This window comes from Cynocephalus volans, chromosome 11 (genome assembly GCF_027409185.1).
Source record: "Cynocephalus volans isolate mCynVol1 chromosome 11, mCynVol1.pri, whole genome shotgun sequence".
Lineage (NCBI taxonomy): Eukaryota > Metazoa > Chordata > Mammalia > Dermoptera > Cynocephalidae > Cynocephalus > Cynocephalus volans.
In genome coordinates, this window is record NC_084470.1 from 95,537,688 (window position 1) to 95,557,889 (window position 20,202).

Here is a 20,202-nt window from a genome sequence, read left to right on the forward strand (position 1 = left end):
GCCAAACAGAGGGCCCGGCACAGAGCAGCCACAGGGGGCAGCCACAGGCCCCACTTCTAGTGGCAATAAGACCCAACAGTGCCTGTTTTATATGAAATCAAGAAACGCTGCGTAAGATCTACCAATGCTTGACTGTGCTCAAGGAGGACAAGGTAACCTACCGAGGCCATGTGTTGAAGACCAACTGACAGGAGGGTGAGGAGGAATGAAATATGGCCATTTTTGTGTTGCTGGGCTCTGCAAACGAGGGAGCTTTCGATAAGGCCACAAGGGGACAGGAGACTAGTCTTTGAGCCCCGCTGAGGCAGGGCATTGGAAAAGGGATAGAACTTGGTGGATAGACTCCCCAGAGAAAGGGCAGAAAGGAAAAATCTGCACCTCGCAGACAACAAGTAGCCAGAGCAGGAGGTGGGAGGGGGTGGAGGGAATCCAGGATCTCCAGGGAACTGGTAGCCACATTTCTGTCTTTGCACAGATTTCAGGCTCAAGTTTATCCCCCTGCATGCTCCAAGGCAAGTGGGAAGACTGACCCCAGGCCAGTGATTCCCCAGGCAGGGCCCCTAGAGGAGCAAAGAGAAAGGCCCCCCCCCTCCACACCCCCGGGCATCAGCCCACACTCCAGAGTATCAAACGCACCAAAGAACAAAACAGTAGGGGAGACAGCCAACATTAAGATTAGACCTCAAGGACATCAGAGAAAAGAACAATCAGATGGAGGACGGGGGAGAAGTCTCCCGCACTTTCACCACTTTCTAGCTGTGTGACCTTGGGTGAGTCACCTAACCTCTCTGTGCTCTAGTCCCTCCACTATGAAATGGGATCATAACAATATCTAATTGGTTAGGGTGGCTGAGAGGACTAGAAACAATTAACAATGGTAAAGCCCTTAGCACAGAGCTCAGCATGGAAAAGTGGCCCCAACCACTAGCGTTAGGACAGTTTCTATTGATGACAGTGGTAAAAGGTCCTTACAAGAGGGCTGAGAGGAAAGGAGTAGGGGTTTTCATTTACAGTTGAAGAAACTCAGGCCAAGATAAATGTCTGGTTTGTCCAGAACACCCAACTGGTGGGCAGCAGAGCTGAGCTGCAGTCCCAGCCTCTGGACACCCATATAGGCCAAGAACTGTCCCTGGGGATTAAATGACTCCAAGGTGCAGCAGGTGGGTGCTGCTGGCAGCCCGCAGCAGCTGAAAGGAGACTGTGCCCCCTTTATCAGACTGAGAGTTAAGTGTGCAAATAGAGGAGGGGGTGGGGAGCCAGGCCTCCCCGGGGAGGGTGGGGGACTGCCAGCCCAGCACTCCTCCTGTGATTTTGTGTGTCCCACTCTAACCCCCACTGGGGTTCTCTGGGTCTCCTGACCATCATATTATGAAGTAGATGATGAGGAACAGACAGCTAACTAAAGACCTGTTTCCACCCACGATCATCCCAAAGTGGGGGAAGGGCAGCTGCCCCCTGGGATGCATTTACCTCCCCTGAGCTCAAGGTGGACCCCAGATCAGAGTGAAGTCTCATCATGTGCCATGGCCTCCCCTCCCTCCAAAACTGGCCCTTGCCTCAGTCTCACTGCTCCTGAGGGGCTGAGAAACAATGAAGGACAGTCATTCTTGGCTTCAGAGCTCCCAGGGACACAGGTACTGGCTGGTAAAGCCCAACCTTTCCGGACTTTGATAAGTCACTGTTGACCCTTGCCATTGGCCTTGATGTTGGCCTTGCTCACCAACTTTAGACTGGGACTGTCCAGTTCCACTGTCCATGCCCCACCCCACTGACCACTGAGGAAACTGCCCTGGGCATCCGCTGGCTGTTTAACATTGGGCCTGTTAACCTCTGTGAGCTGCTGTCACTTCCTCTGTGAAATGGGCACAATGATGGCATGTGTGCCTCTGAGTGGACTGAAACTCAGAACAAGGGGAAGGTGCTGAGTGCCGTGTCTGGCATATAGTAAGTGTTTGGTAAAAGCCAAGTTGATGCTATTGTTATTTTTACTATCATCAAATCCCATTTCAGCCTCGTCGTGCTCCACGATGTCCCAAAGGACAAGACAGTATCAGGTGGATGCAAAGTGCATGGGCTAATCCAGGGTCTGTCTGCCCAGCCAAGTGTCAGGTTCATGAGGCAATGGGGTGGTGTCTGTCTCACTCCCACTCTCTCCAACTCCTGCTATGTGTGAGGGATGAATAAATGAGACAGGCCTGAATTCCAATTTCAACCCTGCCAGGAGCTGTGTGACCTTGGGCAAGTCACTTACCCTCTCTGAGCCTCCGTTTCGTCATCTGTTAATAGCACCCGGCACATAGCAGGTGCTTAAATAAATGGTAGTGAGCATTACAATTATCGTAACTGATGAAAATGTAGGCACTGTTGGGAGGTACAGAGAGAAACCTCCCCGTGCTTCAGCTCTCTCTGTAGCTTATCGTTACCCGCCATTTAGACTATTTGATTATTGTCTGTTCCCTGTACCAGCTCCACCACCCTCTGCTACTACCCCTCTAGAATGTAAATGTCCTTGAAGGCAAGCACTTTGTCACATTCCCTGCTATGTCCTCAGGGCCTGGCATATAGTAGGTACTCAGAAAATACCTGTTGAATGAGTAAATGAATGAAAGGAAGCTCTGAACAGTGGCCAACAACCACACGGTCTATATTGGTGCTTGTTATTTGCCAGGCTCCATGCTCATGGGTGCTGTAGAAGAGGAAGCCCATCTGCTCCTGAGGAAAACAACCCCTTGGGGGAGGTAATAATAGCATCCCCGTGTTGCAGATGAGGAAACTGAGGCTCAAGGAGGCTCTGACGGGCAAACATGGAGCCTGTGATAAACTCCACCCATTCAGCAAGACTGCCCCCAGGGTATAGCACAGAATTAATTGGAAGCTTGGGGTTTTTTGGGGGAGTGAAGGATTGAGAGGAAGTAACATTTGTTGAGCCTTTTACGTGCCACACCCACGCTTGGCTGTCCGTGCTATATTTTGTGACAGCACCCAATGGTAGACACCACTCTCCACAGTTTTCAGTTGAGGAAACAGAGGCTCTGAGAAATCAAGAGATTTGCTGAGGTCACCCACCTAGAAACCTGCCAGAGCTGGGATCTGAGGCCCAAGTTGGGCAGTGTCCTTCCTCAGCCCCACCTACGTCCTTCCCTGGCCCATCAGCGCATCTGAAACCCCACAGTCAGAGAGAGATGACTTTGGCTTAAGGCATCAACTCTTATCAAAATGGACTTATTTCTGCCAAGAGACCGCATTCAGTTGTTATCAGTTAAAACTCGGCAATAAATAATTGATCAGATCCATCCCAATCGCACGTCTTGCTAAGCTCAGAACAGGGTGTGACAGTAAAAATAAAGTAGGAAAGGTTCCCCGGATCCTAGAACCTCAGACTCTCAGGGTGAGAGGACATGTTCAGCTCTGTCCGTCCATGCCTCCTTCTGACTCCAGGTGGGGTGGGGAAACGGAGGCTCGGAGAGCGGAGGTGACTTGCCCAGGAGGGGCCAGGATGCAAACCTGGAGGCCACACGCTGTCTGCAAGCACTTCAGAGGACTCCCCACACCTTGACCACACATGCTGCCTGGGGCCCCTCCAGGTGGGCAGTTGCCCGAATGCCATCTCATTTGTCTCTTACAAGATATCTACAAGAGTGGCTCTAAGACATCTGCTTTATTGCTGCAGAAGTGGAGAAAGGTGATACGCCCAATGGCACATGGTTTACACGAGGCAGAGCAAAGTGTTATAAAAGGCTTACTACTTGGCAGGCTCTGTTCTAGGCACTCAATATAGATCAACTCACTTAATCCTGGAAACACCCTATGAAGTGTGGACTGTTATGATCTCCATTCCACAGATATGGAAACTGAGGCCCAGAGAAGTGATGTAACCTGCAAGTATTTGAGTCTGTACAGCCAAGCTCCAGGGCCCCAGTCCTACTAGCTCCAGCCCATGCTCTTTCTCCGATCCTCCACATGGGCCCAGTGAGTGGACACTGGGCTTGGACATCGCTGACTGTGTGCCCTCCAGGAACAGAACCACCCCTCTCTCTCTCTGGAGGTGCTGACAGTCTGCCCTCAATGACTCATCTCTCCCTCCTGCCCAGAAGCAGAGAACCTCTGTCCAACCCTGCCCTCCTCTCCACCTCCTTGACCAAGCTGTCTGTTCCTTCACTCAACAGATATTTCTTGAGCACCTGCTATATGCCAGGCACTGTGCCAGGGGCTAGGGAAACGGAAATAAGGGATCTGGACATGGTCTTGCCTTCATGCGGGAACAGACAGCAAGATCAGGCCACCCAGTGGCAGCTGAGGACTCTTAAGAATGTAAAACAGGATGGCGATGGGAGCAGGGGGCAGCTGGGTGGTGACTTCTGAGAGGGGAGGCTCTCTGTGGGGAGATAGCTCGAGGCCCAGGGGTGGCTGGTGGTGGGAGCAGGTCCTGTTGGCCTCCACCATCCTGCCTGGGCAGAGGCCTTGTCCTCTTGTCCCCGAATCAGAGACTAGACTCCCAGAGCCACAGACATAAAGCCAGAGGGGTTTTCCTTGAAGGATAGGTTCACAGAGGCAGGGAGACTTGCCCAAAGTCACCAGTGACTTGGAGACCAGGGGATTGGAACCAGGTTCTCCTGGCTCCCAGTGCAGAGTCCCTGGCCTCACTTCTACCACACCCTCCTGAACTTTCAATCTACCCACATCTCAGGTAAAGTTTCCATCCAGAAGCCCAGGGAACCGCCCTCTCGGGAAACCCCAGGTGGCTTCAGCTCAGAATTGAGATAAGATGGAGCTTGTCAGTCCTGCTCTACTCCTTATTCAGCTGGGCAACCCTGAGCAAGGACTCTGCCTCCCTGTGTCTCAGCTTCCGCATCTGTGAAATGGAAATCCCCAGGAGGACACCGCCACGTTGCCGTGAAGGTGAAATGAGATCTGCACAAAGAGGCCCTGGACGGTGCTCGATACACAGTGGTGAGAGAATGTGGGGAGCCGCTGATGCCCTCTGTGCCTTACAGCCCCACAGTGATCCCGATGGGGACAGAGGAAATACACTGAGGTCCAAGCCTGCCTGAAAGATTCCATTCCACCGCCCTGTGCAGCCACTGTAAATGGTTTGCACCGGAATATTATCTGGGTGTATTTACGGTATCTTACTGGAAACCACAAAGTACATTGTATTTTTTTCTTTTGCTATTTAAAGCCAACGGGTCAGAGAGTGAGCAATCTGCAGTGACACCAGCTGAAGTATATGATGATTTGGAAAACATACAGATGGAAAAAGGTGGCTCTTGCCAGCCCTGTGGCATGGCAGCTCATAGCGCCTCCAGGCTCAGAATGCTACATGTGGCTGTCTCCATCCAGAGGACCAAGGGAGCCTGTTGATGAAAAGCTGGAAGATCTGGGGGTGCAGGGAGTGTGTGTCTGAGACTGGTGGGGTAACAGGCCCAAGAGATGGAAACTGGGGGAGGGGGAGGTTCAAGCCCCCAGACTCGGCCCTTCTCTCCTGCCTCCACACCATCTAAGGGTCTCTCTTCCCACTGACAGGGCCAGGGCACACTGCTGACCACCCATCAATGGTCAACATCTGTCCCTTCCTACCTTGCACCTGTGCACATACTGTTCCCTCAGTCTGGAAATGGACTTCCTGTCCCACCTGCCTGGTGAGGGGCAGTGACCGTAGCCCATGTGGTTTCAAAGCAGGGCCCTGGAAGTTGATTAACCTGGATTCACTGGCTCTACTTCTCAGTGGTGGGACCTTGAGTGAGTTAACTCATGTCTCAAGGTCTCAGTTTTCCCATTTGTAAAATGGGAATAATAAAATATCTACCTCCTGAGATCGCTGGGAGGAGTAAAGACAATACACATGACATTGGCCTATACCTGGCAAGAATCAACGAACAGTAACTCTTATTAGATGCATTATTGGTTAGCTCCATATCCAGCAAGATGTGGCTGCAATGTCCCCTCCTGTGAGGGGCCTTCCTGATATCCCCTCCCTCCACTTGTGGCCCAGCACTGCCTCCATCCTTATTCCATACTGAATAGAACACTAGGTTGTGGGGACCTGGATTACTTGTCTGTGAAGCCTCAACAGCTGAACAAGTGAATGACTGTGCATGTGAAAGTGAGTGTGTGTGTGTGCGGGTGTGTGTGTCTGTTACCATGTGAGAGCTGGAAAGAGAACGTTACAACAAAAGACTCATCTCAAAGAATAGTGTCAGGAGAGCTAAAACCCAGGATGAACTGAGGCTTGCAAAAAAAAATGCAAACGAGACAAAAAGTCCTTTGTTGGCTGCATTCTAAGCAAGAACGGGGAAAGAATAGGTCTTTTGCTTGGGCAAGATGGCGCATTGTTAAGAAACGGCAGAGAGAAAGTGAAGCTGGCCCGCCCCTTGCTTCTCTCTCTCTCTCTCTCTCTGGAAAGGTCTTCAATCCACCCTCCAAGCACTCATTGGCTCCCCAGACATGTGCTCCACTCTCACAGCCCAAGATGTGTAAAACGATGGAGCCACTTTTGCGAGGTGTGTGGATTCCCAGACAGAGGACTCGAAGACCAGGTCACCGCAGGGAGAGGAGGGAGTTGTTCAAGTGACTGCCCAAGAGGCAAAGTGGTGACAAATAGTATGGAAGCAGAAGACCTGAACTGCATCAGAGTGTTCCGGTTTGTAGACAGAGGAGGGTGGACTCCATGGCTCCATGGGCTGAATCCTATGCCATTTGTGCCCATCCCTGGAAAAATTCCGGCAGGAGGGTACTCAACAGGAGGTCATGAGCATGTGGAAAAGAATGCAGCCATCCCCAGGAGCACACGTCGGAAATCACCATTTCTTTGTCAATGATAATGCTGGAGACAGCACATTTCTATGTGTGCAAAGAATTTGATTATCTTCCTACATCCTGTCTCTCCCCTGATTAAATCCCTCTGACAACTCCCCTCCCAAGCAAACCCCTGAGTCTGGTGCACAAAACTCCACAAGACTGCTTGGTCCCCATCTCTTCTCCCCTGCTTCTGCCCTCTGAACCCCACGTCCTAGAGTCCCACGAGCCCCAACATGCTGGACCTCAGGGCTCCTGCCTGGGTCCCACCAGCAAGCCTTCCCTGCTGACCCATCCTGCCCCTCCTAGGTTGTGGACCTGCCCCTAGTAGATGACCCCTACAGGCAGCTTCCCTGCCACAGGCCATGTGCCCATGCTGCCAGTGCTTTCTCCTCTCCACCAGACCCCCAGAGCACATTTCAGCCCTGACTTCCCTGTCTGATCTCACCAGACAGTGTGCGTCCCAGGCACAGCCTGCAGCCAATTCATCTGGAGTTCACTAGCATTTACTACACAGAGATTCTAGTAAATATCTGTGGGATGGATAAGTGAGTAAATGGGGGGACAGACTGGTGGGGGGTCTTATCCCATGAGAATTTATTTAACTTACATTAATTTAACCAAATGTGCCTGGGAAAAACTAAATTAAAATATTACAGTTATGTTTTTGATATGTACTCTTTATTCTACACAGTGCATTATGGTATATACCTTTTACGTTTATCTGAATGTTATACTGTACTTGTATAGAAAACCAGGTATTCTGAGTTTTGTGGTTGACTAATGCTGATTAGAATAGATTTCACATCAATGTCAGAAGCCAGGATTTGCTTCTTCTGTACCCTTTGGGAAAGATGTTGAAATTGGGGATGGGTGAATATAATTTTGGCAGATTCCAGGTTGGTACAAAAACCACATTCTGAGTATGGTCAACCTGCAAGGGTCTCCAGAGTGCTGTTTCCCGGTGTGAGTGCCTCTGAAGGTCAGCTCCACAGGACAGTCAGTGAGTTCAAGGTTGGAAAAGAGTGGCCCCTCCAGTCTAAGCCTGCTCAAGCTGCTTTCTCGGCTGCAGGACTTTTCAGGGTCTTTAATATGCTGAGGGGCACTCTGACTCTCTAGAAGCAAGGACTTTAAAACGCTGAGTCCCCACATTGATCGTCCGTGGAACCCTCTTTTCTCCCCGGGGCAGCTGGTAGTGGGGGTGGGGTGGAGGGTGGGATGAGTGTTCTGCTGAACAGATCCTGGGCCCCACTCCTCTGGAGTCATGCCATAGGGGTCTTTCCTAAGCCTTGACCTCATCAAGATTTTCATGCATTTGAAGCCATGCAAAGGTGGAAGGGAGAGCTAACAGAAGAGTTGGTCAAAGCAATATTCAAAGAGATTTGGATGAGTGGGAATGCTGGCCTAAAATAAATCTGAATGAAAATGTAAGATGAAAGTTCAGTCTTGTATTTGGGGCATCCCTAATTCACTAGGCCCACCCATAGTGGCTGTGCCTTGCATGTGCTAGGCCCAGTGTCAGAGGCCTTTGCTCCGTCATGGAGCTTCCTCTGGCCAGAGAGACAGACAATAATCACAACACAAGCAGGACTTATGGAGCCTTCCTGTGTGCCAGGCATGGTCCTGAGTGCTCTACGTGGAAAGAGTCATCTCATCCTCCTTGAGACAGGTACCAGGACCATTCCCATGGGATCAAGTAAATGGAGAAGCAGGTAGCTTCAGAGCTAAGTCATTACACAGTGCTGCACAAATGAGTGAATCATAGAGAGTACATTCTGGAATAGCAAAGTAACCTCAAGAAAAATACGGCCAGCTGGGGGTAGATAGGAATGGCAGTCTACATAGAGAGGGGGTGGTGAAGCCTTCTCTGAGGGGTGACAGGTGAGCCAAGAATGGAAGGATGGAGGGAGCGAGTCCAGACAATATCTGGGAAGAGCATCCAGGCAAAGGGAACAGCAAGGACAGAGGCCCTGCGGTGGGGATGACCTTGGTGATGATCCATAAAAGAGCAGGGGATGAGTCTGCATGTTATTCTCAGAGCAACAGGAAACCACCATCGGGTTGTACGCAGGGGGATGCCACGCTCAGGGTGACCCTGGCAAGATAGGATGCTAGACAGCTGCATGGACTGGGGTCCAAGAGAGCAGGGACGGGTACATTAGGAGGTTGAGGTAGTTGTTGGGGCCATAACCCTCTGAAGATGGAAGTTTGAACCAGGAGGAGGTGGTGAGAAGTGGACACATTTGGGAATATTGAGGCAGAGTCAAAATGGTGAGTTTAGATTAGTAATCGGACTAAGATCTTCTACTGCACCAAGAATAAAATCCAGAGCTTGCATCCCCAATTCCTTGAGGTCCGCTTCTTATGAAATAAACACACAGGCCTCCTGGCAGAAAGAAAGGGACATCCTCTGATGGCTCCAACCCACCAGGTGCCAGGGTCTTACATCCTGTATCACATGATGCTACTGCCACCTGGCAAGGGGGACTGTGTGGCGTCCCCATTCTGCAGATAGGCAGACTGAGGTCAGAGAGGCGAAGGTCTCACCCAGCATTATCAGCAGAGTAGGGTGGGGCTGGGATGGAAACCCGGCCTTCTGATTCCCATTCCCAGGGCTTGTTTGCTGCCCACAGTCCAGCAACAAGACGAGGCTCTCAGTACTCGGCAGCCCTGGGAATCTCAGATCTGGCAGGCTCACACAAACAGAGGAATCCTTCCAGAAACAGGGAACTCACTATGCATCTCAGCACAGCCACAAACAGGTGCATGAATATTGGTCAGGCTCTGCCTCACTCAGATGGAGGTGGATGTCCCTCCTTCCGGGGGAAATGGGGACCCAGTATGGTGTTGTACAAGGAAGGGTCGTCCCCGCTGCTGGCCCACAGTGGTCCTCAGTGAAAAGGTGAGTGACAGGAGAGAGTGAGGCCCACAGGACCCCCTCCCCATGGTGCTGCCTGGTGCAGCCCTTGTTGCCCTGCGCCAATGTTCCAGCACAGCCTCAGCAGCCACACCTGATGGAAAGACTCTCAACCTGACTAAAGAATGGGCAAAACGCATGAGGAGGCAACTCAGAGAAGAGTGAAAATGTGCAGCCAGGAAGTACAGGAAGAGATTCCAACCCCGTCACTTCTCAGGGAAGTGCAGAGCAAGGCAATGGTGAGATTGCATTTTACACCTGTTCACTGGGCAAAAACGTAGGAGTGTGGACACCACCAAGTGTTGGACAGGTGTGGACAGCACTGATCGGTGGTGGGGTGGGACTTGGCACCATTACAATCAAATACAACTGAAATGAAATAATTTACTTTGGGGGAATAGATCCTGGTAATAAATTCAACATAAACAAGCAATAGCGTGGGACACCCAAGATGCGGGACAGAGAAAGCTTGGCTTGGGAGGGAGAGTAGGAGAGGCCGGAGGGAGGCTAACAGAGCAGATGACAATCGCCTGTCCGTGTTCTTGTTGCTGTGTCAGGTGGTGGATTCCAGGCGGGTTCACTGTATTATTTAAGAAAAGGAAAAGCCTAGAGGGAAGTGCAGGCCTTCTTAGGCCCCGAGATCACACTGGACCTGGGCGGCGGTTGATGGAACTGATGTGGGGCCACCCCACACTCAAACAATACTGGATTCAAGACTCTTGACAGCTGGCTGCCATCGTACCTGAGGCCTCCCCACCCTCATCTCCTGAGGCTGCAGGCCCCTGCTCACACGTCCGAGTCTTTGCCTTGCTGTTCCCTCTGCCTGGGATTCCAGTCACTGTCTGGTGACCTGCTTTCCACCCTTCGAGACCCAAATCAAGGGCCATCTCCACTGCCCAGACCAATCCACCCTTCTGGGGAGTCTCACATCTCAGCATCCACCACATCCTATAAGTCTTTCCCTAAAGCAGGGACCACGCACTCGCTGGTGCTTGTGGCTTGCACTGAGCTGTGTCCCCTCATATTCATATGTTGAAGCCCTAACCCTAGTACTGCAGAATGTGACTCTATTTGGAGATAGGATCTTTAAGGAGGTAATTAAGTTAAAATGAGACCATCAGGGTGGGCTGTAATCCCATATAACTGCTATCCTTATAAGAGAGGAGACCAGGACACAAGAGTCACCAGGGCACATGCACAAAGGAAAGACCACGTGAGGACACAGTGAGAACACAGCCATGTGCAAGCCAAGGAGAGGAGCCTCAGGAGAAACCAACCCTGACAACACCCTGATCTCAGACTTCCAGCCTCTGGAACTGAGGAATAAATGTCTGTTGTTTATGGCGCTAGCCTGTGGTACCTTGTGATGGCAGCCCTAGCAGGCTGGTCCCCTCATGAGCCATCCCTCTCCCCTGAGAGACAGGCTGGGTGTGGCTCCAGGCCTAGCCAACAAAAGCACTGTTGCCCCTGGCCACTGCGATTAGTTTGGGATGAATACAAGGCCCAAAGTCAAGCCCCATTAGCTGGTCCAATCAGAGTGAACCTTAGGACTTTTGCAGGTGTTGCTGCAGAAAGGCCAAGGCTCTTTCAGGCTGGACTTGAACCTGGAAGTTGTGGTGCTGGAGCTGCAATGCCACTTTGCTGCCCCAAGAGGCGGCCATGGGGATGCTGGAAACCAACACTACCTCTGGCCCAGGCATTCTGAAAGCCAGCACCATCCCCTGGCCTTGCAGTTCCCTGGTCAGAAGGCACGCGAGGTGCTCGGCCCCGAAGAAATACCCGGTGTGGTGGTGCGTTTGGGAAACAGGATGAGGCCAAGTAAGCAAGGGGAGGGGGAGGATGAGAGCAGAAGGGGCAGAGGCCAGCAGTGCCCGGTGAGCGCTGGGATTTCCTTCTGATCCTGGGAAGCCTGCAAAGGGTTTTAAGCAGGGCAATGGCAAGACTTGATTTCCATTTTAAAGGATGGTCCTGCCTGTCAGGTGCAGCAGGGAGATGGGTGGGGGGAACAGGGGGCAGTTCAGGAGCCCAGAAGTGACAGCAGTGTCACCTCAGGGGAGGCAGTGAGGATGCAGAGAAGTGGCTGGATTTGGGGTGGGTCTTTTCAGCATCCCACCGGATGTGCCGACGTTGGGGCTAAGGGAGAGAGAACTCAAGGGTACCCTTGGAGCAGTTGAGCAGGACAAGTAAACCACCCAACCCAAAGAGACCCAAGGCTGACCTGACCTTCAGGGAATTTCACAGGTGCAGAAATGAGCCTGAGGTGTCACTGACCCACTCCAGATGCACACAGGGAGAAGACACCCATCATGGCCTTCCCGTACCCACCAGGGCCTCCTGGAGACCAGCATCTTTTGCTCCATCCCCTTTCTACCAGGCTGCTCTCACAATTGCTTCAGAAGTCAGATGTGTGGCTTAACATCCTATGTGAATGCATGTGTCTGCGCATGTGCACATGCCATTCCCATAAAACAGGGGTTGCAAAGGAAAAGCCTACAGGGATCATGTAAGAAGATTGCTCAGGCTGGGCCTCAGTAGGGAGTGTGGGGACTGTGGCGGTGAGTGGGCTGCCCACGCTCTGTCCAAAGGAAGCTGTGTTCTCAGCTCCAGCCCATTACAACCATGTGGGCACATGTGTAAGCTGTTGGTAGATCTGCCAGTTTTTCAAAAGGAGCCAGAAATCCACACTTTGAGGTGAAAGAGCTAATTTTTAAAAGTGGACTTTAATTTAAAACACAACATTGGTGCTCTATCAGCAGGTTAGCATTTGGGCCACTGGTTGCTGGTTTGCAACTGTGCTGATAAATGGTTGGGGTGGTACAGATTCAGACCAGAGCCCTGCCCCTCATCGGGAGACTTGAACTCAAGTCACAGCACCTGCAGAACCCCATACGGAGGGACATTCTAGCATGGGGCAGGTGAGGGGGTCCCAGAGTGCTCCTCATAGCCTGTAAGTCCCTGTTTGTGGTGTTAAGGGGAGCACATACCCACTTTGAGCTCCTTCCCGAAGACGGTGCGCTCCCCCAGCGCTGAACAGTTCCAGCGGCCATTGCGGAACTGAAACTGACACTCGTCCAGGCCCATTTGCGAGCCTTCTCCTATGACGATGATGGCGTCGGGCCGGCTCTGGCAGATCGCCCGCTGTCTGGGAGCCAGGCCTGGGATCTTGTTACAGATGATGCTCGCGCCCAGAGCTACCACCGAGGAGAAGCCACTGGAGGGGGGACACAGAGAGATGGAGCGTCAGGCAGGCAAAGTGGGGCACGGCCTAGAGACCCTCCCTAGGTGTTGGCCCTGGCCACCCACTGCCCCCAGCAGGGTCTCCTGACTTCTTTGCTCCTGTACCCCCATCCCATGAATATTCACTTATAAATTTATAATTTCCACATAGGTACTTGTAGCAGTGTGTATATTCATCAAGAGTGAAGCTTGATTTCCTTTCTAGAAACAATAAAAAAGATGATGTGTGTCACAAATGGAATGTTGACCAAAAAAGCAAATGGCCTTTGAGTTGATGGTAGGATTCCATTGAGGCAAAGTTCAAAAACCACGCAGAAGAAACCGTACTGTTAAGAATCGTCCCTGGTGAAACCATGAAGGCAGCAAGGGAGCGAAGACTTCAAAGTTCTAGGCGGCAGCTGCCTCCGGTGGAGTAGGGCTGCACAGACGGTCATGACAGACCTCTGCTCACATGTGTTATATATGCTCTCTCAGGTGCACATGTTTCATTACAAAAAACCTTTCAGAAGTAATTGTAAATACAAGGTCTAGTACTTTCTTCCTGCCTGTCAGTGCAGGACTTGCACCCCACTCTAGACATGACCAGCCTGGAGGATGCTCATGACGACTTTCCTCAACTCCTTCCCTGCACAGATACACAGGGGACACCTGTCAGGTGCCAGGTGCCATGCTGGGAGACAGCTGTGCCCCCCAACAGGCAAGGACCCACCCTCAAGGAGCTATGGAGGGAGACAACGCATGTGTCACAATGACTAAAAGGCCATCTCAGACCATGATGCACACTCTGAAGGAAGTCAAGGAAGACACTGTGATGGCAACTGGGGGCAGGGTGGTGGGAAAGGGGGAGGAAGGGTCATGTTAGCTGGGGCAATCAGGGAGGACTTCCCTGAGGAGGTGGCATTGGAGTGGAGACCTGAATGGCCAGGAGCCAGCCCTGGGAAGATCTGGGGAAGAGTCTTCTGGACAGAGGGAACAGAACACACAGACCTGGAAGGGCAACACGCTTGGGGTCGCCAAGGAACAGAAAGAACCCCTGGAAGCTGGTGTAAAACCCAGGCTAGACAAGGGGGTGAGTATGGGGGGAGGCGATGGCTCAGGGCTGGAATTTCTCAGTGTATCAAGAAGCTCAGGAAGCGCTGAATGGCTGTAAGCAGGACATTGATGGACCTGATGTCCCCTGCTCCATGTAGGAAAGGACTGGGAGTGCCAGAGCGGTAGCAGGGAGACCAGGCAGGCGAGAAGGGGTGGTGGCTGGGCCTGGTGGCTGCAGGCAGAGCTGACCAAACTTGCTGAGGGACTGATGGATGGGGTAGGGCTCAGGGAAGTGCGAAAGCTCAGGGCAAGAGAGGTATCACCATGACTCCTGGGTATCTGGCCGGAGAGTGATGCCATTTCTAGTATGGAGACAACTCCAAACAGCATCCAGCTGGAACCCTGAGCATGCAGGTAGCCCTCCCATTACACAACAGAGAGCCCACTTGTCTGCAGCTTCCTTTTTGTTTAATCCTTTAAATGTCATCAAGAGAACTTTTAAAGAGAAGACCTGTCCCCTAATGCCTCACTTTGGCTATAATAATAAGAGCTTCCATTTACTGGGGGCTGCTGCCAGCCACTGGGTGCAGGCCTCATCTTGGGGTGCAGCCGTGGGAAGTTGTTCTGAAGTTGGGATCTGTTACTGGAAGGTGCCTCTGAACAAGTGACTCTGGAGATGAAGGGGACCCATTCCACTCCAGGCATATCACTGACCATGGCTCCCTGTCTCCCTTTGCTCTTGCCACATGCGGGAATCTCTGTCACCCCTGATCCTGGCTTCCTGCCATCATTTACAGGACCTCGAGGGTCACTTCCTGGAACCATCCCAACTTAGGGAAACTCCCTCCCCACCCCACACCTTGTAACTTTCCAACACACTTTCTGTTTTGTTTACTTGGTACTCATGATTATTCATGGTCTTCTGAAATGTTTCAAAGCATGTGTTTGTTTTTAATGTGCGAGCTCCATGCTTATCTCGTCCTCATGAGACTACAAGCTCTTTGAGGGCAGGGAGGCTGTCTGCTGGTTCACTCAATGGCTACTGAATGAGTGGATCGTGAAACTTCAAATATGTCACTCAGGGTGAGTCCCTGTTACATAGCAGGTGCCCCAAATAGGCATAAGTGCATCCCTGAACTTTTGTGGCATCCCTACTATGTGCTGAAGCAGTATGGCTGGTGCTGCCACAAACATGAACACGTGTGACCTTTCTACACAGCTGGGTTGGGCAGAAATCACCACGTCCACTTCACACATCTGGAAACTGAGGCTCACAGAGGATGAGACCTGGACACCGGCTCCAGCTAGCAGGTGTGGGCACGAGAGAGCCCGCCTCTGGCACATTCTTCTCAGCCACAAACACAGATTCTCTCACACAGTAGAGGGTTTGTTTGCATGTTTGGCCTGTGCCGTCTGAGCTCCCTTTGCTCACTAGCTGTGTGACCTTGTGTATTCCATTACCCTCTCTGCACTTCAGTTTTTCCATCGCTAAAGCGAGGGTGTGGATAACTAGTCCCCACCTCATAGGGTTACTGCAAAAATTAAACATGTTAAAACATGGAAAGTGCTTAGAAGGAGCAAGACACACAGTGAGTACCCAATGCCTGTGTGGTTGTAATTATTACTATTATTGGATCTGAGTGCTAAGGGGCCAGTGCGGGAGTCACTATTATCCCAGTAAAATAAGAACACCACAGATGTCGGCCATCGACCAGAAGTGGTAGGAAGCTGTCACATCTGGGGAACTGGAGGATCTCTTAGGCACTTTGGGACTGTACCCCTCATTTTACAAGTGAAGCACTAGAGCCCCAGGGAGCAGCAGCAGGGCTGGGCCCAAAGTCACCCTGCAAGTTCCACCCCCCGACCTGGCTCTCTCCCTGCCCCCAGGGCAGCCGCAGGACTAAAGGCCAGCGCCGCCTGGCTGGCCTCCGTCCCTCCCTCCCTCTTGGGCGCTGGTCCCTGCAGGGCCGATGAGGCTACAGAGCATGCAGGAGGTCGGGCGGGCAGGGCAGCCAGGGGAGGTTATTTTCTGCTGTTTTCCCTTTCTCTCTCCCCCCTCCCGGAGGCCCTCCACCCATTTCTAATTAAAAAGGAGATAAAGCTGCACGCGGCCAAAGCCAATCTGCCCGACCGGCTTCCTGGATGCTGGATGCGCGCGAGGCGGCGGGGCGGCGGGGCGCGGGCCAAGATGAAGATTAAAGCAGGGGAAAAAAAGCCACCCAGACGCGGGCGAATCAATAACACTTAAAACACGCCGGCGGGCTGGCAGCGCGTGAGCCCCGTAGCTCCGGTCTCCCGCGGTCGCCTGTCCGCCGGCGGTCTCCGCTCTGTGCGCACCTGCGTGCCGCCGCGAATCACCAGCTTGCGAAATCCCGCCCCAGGGACGCGGGGGAGGGGGGTGATAGTGACAAAACACAAAGGATCTGCCACACACAGCCGCTGGCCGCAGCCTCTGACGTCCGCCCTTCCCCAGGCTGGGCAGTAGGGGGGACCCCTGGATGGGGGGCGGCGCAGGTCGTGTGAAATCCGCCAAGGTGGCCCTTTAGCCAAGAACCTCTAGCAGTCCCTAAAGCCCCACTCCCACCCCTCCGTGCCTCACACGCATTATCTCCTAAGTACAAAGGGTCCTGGAAGCGCAAATGCAGCTTGAAGACTCTCCCGAGCGTCCCCTCCCACCTTCCAACCAGAGCGCCACCCCAGGCCTCACTGCCACAGAGACGCTGCGGTGAAGACCGGGGGCTGCTCCGCGGGCGCCCCGCGCGGCCTCAGGTGCCCAGCTCCAGGCGGCAGGGTGTCCCGCCTCTCTCTGTTGCTGGCTCCGCGAGCTTGGCTGTCTGGATGTCTTGGGTCATCTCTCCTCCTACCTTTGTATGCGTCAGTTGGGGGTGGGAGCGCTGTCCCCTTGGCCTGGGAAAGGGCTCTGGGAGCCCGAGGGTCCCGGGAAATCAGGTGGTTCCAGGGCTCTGAGTGGCGGTTTATGCTTTTGCTAGCGAACGTCCTTCCCTCTGGGTACCTGTTCCTTGTGTGTACGGACCGCCCGCTTGCCACCTGGGGACTGCCCTGTCTCTAGGAGGGCTGTGTCCGCGCCTGCCTCCCTGTGCAGAGTTCCTCTCGGGCTCTGGGGCTGAACTCTCTGGGAGTGGCAGGGGTCCTGGCTCGGTGTTCCTGCTGGACCTGCTGTCCCTATACCCTGGTCCGAAGGCTCCCTGGGAAAGGGTGACACTTTGCGGCAGCTAGCCCTCTCCAGAGTCCCCAGATTGGAGCGTCCCTACTGTCTTTGGGTCTGGGGGCTTCCGGACTCAGGTTTCTCGGGATGGCTGGTCCCCCTGCCCCTGGCTCCTGGTGCATCCGCCTGCGGGGGGCCTTGGTGCGCCCATCGCTCGCGCACCGCGCCCGCTCGGCCTCTGGGAGAGGCCGAAGAAGTTGGTGGCCGGCGGCGGCTCTCGGGCCGCGCCCCTCCCTCCCCGGACCGCGCCAACTCTGCCGGGACACGCGCCCTCCGCGGAGAGCGCGAGCGGCCCTTACCCGATCCGGAGGTAGACCATGCCTAGGCTGAGAAAGAGGTGGCCCACGCAGCGCCGCGCTTTCCGGTTCATAGTCCCCGCTGGCCGCCGGGGCCGCGGGCCGGGCTGTGCTGATCCCGCAGGCCGGCCCCGGCGGGGCAATCCACATAGCCCGCCTGGAGGCGCGGGCCGAGGCGTGCACCGGGCAGTCTGTCCGTGCGCCCGTCCGTGCGCGGCGCCGGAGCCTCGCCGGGAGCGCGAGAGCCACCGGGCGGGAGGACGGAGGGGGACGAGCGCGCGGGCGACGCTGACCTGCGCGGGGGCGGCCGGTGCAAGTGTGCGGGGCGCGGGGAGTGCGGGGCGCCGCTGCCGTCCGCCCCCGCCCCGCCCTCCTGTCCCCCGTGCCTCCCCCGCCCCCTCCTGGTCCCCTCCCCGGAGCGCCCGCCCCGCGCCCCGGCGCCCGAGGGACGGGGCCGCCTGTCCCAGGCCCTCGCTCGCGCCTCGCCCCGCGCGCTCCCGCCGCGCCCCCTCCCTCCTCCCGGGCCCGGCTGGGGGGCCGGGGGGGGACACGCTCGCCACCCACCCGTCGCTAACTGGCAGGTTGCGGGGCTAGCGGGCGCCCAGAGGCTGCCCTCTGGTGGAGGGGATCAGGACTCAGAAGAGAACTCTTGAGCCTCGCCTGCCTCCCTGCCACCCCTGCCCTGAGCGGGGAGCTAGGGGTAGGAAGACCACCCCGGTTTCCCCCTCCCGCGGACTTCCGAGCCCGGCTTCTGGACAGGGCGCCCCCTTCTGCGGAGCTACTGGTGGAGCAGGGGTACCTGGCTCAGGAAATTCCTTCCCCACCCCTGTCTGCTTGAGGGGGGCGGCAGGTGGGTACCCTAGCGGCCTTCTCTGGGATACCGGTGCCAACGGACAGTAGGATCCGTCTGAGGTCTAGTGGCTCCGCACAGAACAGAGTCGTGGGACGCCCGAGCCACCCGAGGGCGCGGGGCGAAGCTGGCCACTCAGTGCGCGCTCACGGCGACACCTGGCGGGCGCGGTGGCTGGAGCAGCTTGCCACGCCCCCGGGACTGCATACTCTGAGCGTCCTCTGCGACCAGGGGTGTGGCCCGTTCCTCTGATACACCCCCCAATCTAGTGAGCTAGGGGTTGTTGGACGCGAGATGCAGCTGGAGAAGTAGGGACTCAGGGAGGTGAAGGTGTTTTCCCAAAGTCAGCTGCTGGTGAGTGGCAGAGCCACATTGGAAGCAAGGTGTGCCCAACTGGGTAACCTCCACCCATCCTCCAGGCCTGCCCAGCCTTCAAGATAGCCTCTGTAATTCACACACACACACACACACACACACACACACACACACACACACACACACACACACACACACACACACACACACACACACACACACACACACACACACACACACACTCCTTCCCTGAAAGCCCCATCCATACACTCCTTCACATTTCACAAAGGTCTGTGCCAGGCACCATGGTGGGCACCATTGGTACAAGGAACAAGCGAGGCCAGAGTCCTTCCTCTTGGTGCCAGTGAAGGAGACAGACCGGAAGTAAACAAACACGTGACTTCAGATAGCCCAGGTGAAGAGAGAAAAACAGGGAGATGGGAGAGAGACACTGGGTGTTGGAGGATTTGTTAGATCTGAGGAGATGGCATGGAGCTGAGACCTAAAGGACACAGGATCTGGGGGCCCAGCATTCCAGCTAGGGGGACCAGCAAGTGCAGAAGCTGGGAGGGAGCATGAGCCCCCGGGAAGGGCTGGATGGCTGTACTCAAGCAAGAGAAAGGAAGGCAGTGGGAAGAAGGGAGGAGAGGGGTACCAGTTCCCGTAAAGCTGTGTGGGCACGTCAGGGGGCATGAATTTCAGGGGTAGGTTCAGTGGGAAGACACTGGAGGGATGAAGAGGGGTGGCTCATTGGATCTGTGGGTTCAAAAGCTCCCTTTGGCCGGCCTATGGAGAATCTACTGGGGGTGGGTAGGGTGGTAAGGTGGAGCCAGGAAAACCAGAGAGGGGACTACAGCTTGGGTGCAGGTAGAAGACACAGGTGGTGGATCAGGATGGAGCTTTTAGAACACAGCCACAACATTGTCCCACACTCCTCCCATTGAGAGGTGGGTTCTCTGTGCCCTCCCCGCTTGAATCTGGGGGGCATGCGATGGCTTGCACCAACAAGGTGTGCAGAAGCAATGCTGCAAGGACCAAGAGTCCATGTGCTGAAATGCAATGCAGCTTCTGCTCTGTTGGCTGGAGCCATCATGCTGGAGCCCTGAGCGACCTTGGAAGAGCCTGGAGGCCACCATGCTGTGGGGAAGCCCAGGCACATCCAAAGGCCACGTGGAAGTAATCCAGTCCACAGTTCCAGTTGAGATAAGCCCTGGAGTCACCCCGGCCCAGGTGCCAGACATGTGGGTGACCCCAGCCCCACCACCAAGTCAACCTGGCCTTCAAGTCTGCCCAGTTGAGGCACTGTATTAGTCCGTTTCTGTTGCTTATAACAAAATACTCAAAAGTGGATGATTTATAAAGAAAACAAAATTTATTGTTTATAGTTTCTGAGGCTGGGAAGTCCAAAGTCCATCTGGTGATGGCGACAGCAACCCAGGGGTGTCACATTGCAATATGGTGGAAGCAGAGAGAACAGAGAGAGAGACAGACAGACAGACTCTCCTCTTCTTTTAAAGCCCTCACAACCATGCCT

At 54.3% G+C, this 20,202-nt stretch overlaps 1 protein-coding gene across 1 annotated transcript in view; it reads right to left on the reverse strand.

Moving 5' to 3' along the window:
• WNT7A (Wnt family member 7A) overlaps positions 1-17,577 on the reverse strand; it is a 59,811-nt gene extending 42,234 nt beyond the window's left edge. Inside the window, exons 1-2 of the mRNA XM_063115173.1 lie at positions 17,507-17,577; positions 12,697-12,923 (exon numbers count right to left, since the gene is read on the reverse strand). Of these exons, the coding sequence (XP_062971243.1) occupies positions 12,697-12,923; positions 17,507-17,577 (298 nt within the window). The remainder of the gene's footprint in view (positions 1-12,696; positions 12,924-17,506) is intronic.
• Positions 17,578-20,202: the final 2,625 nt, after the last annotated feature.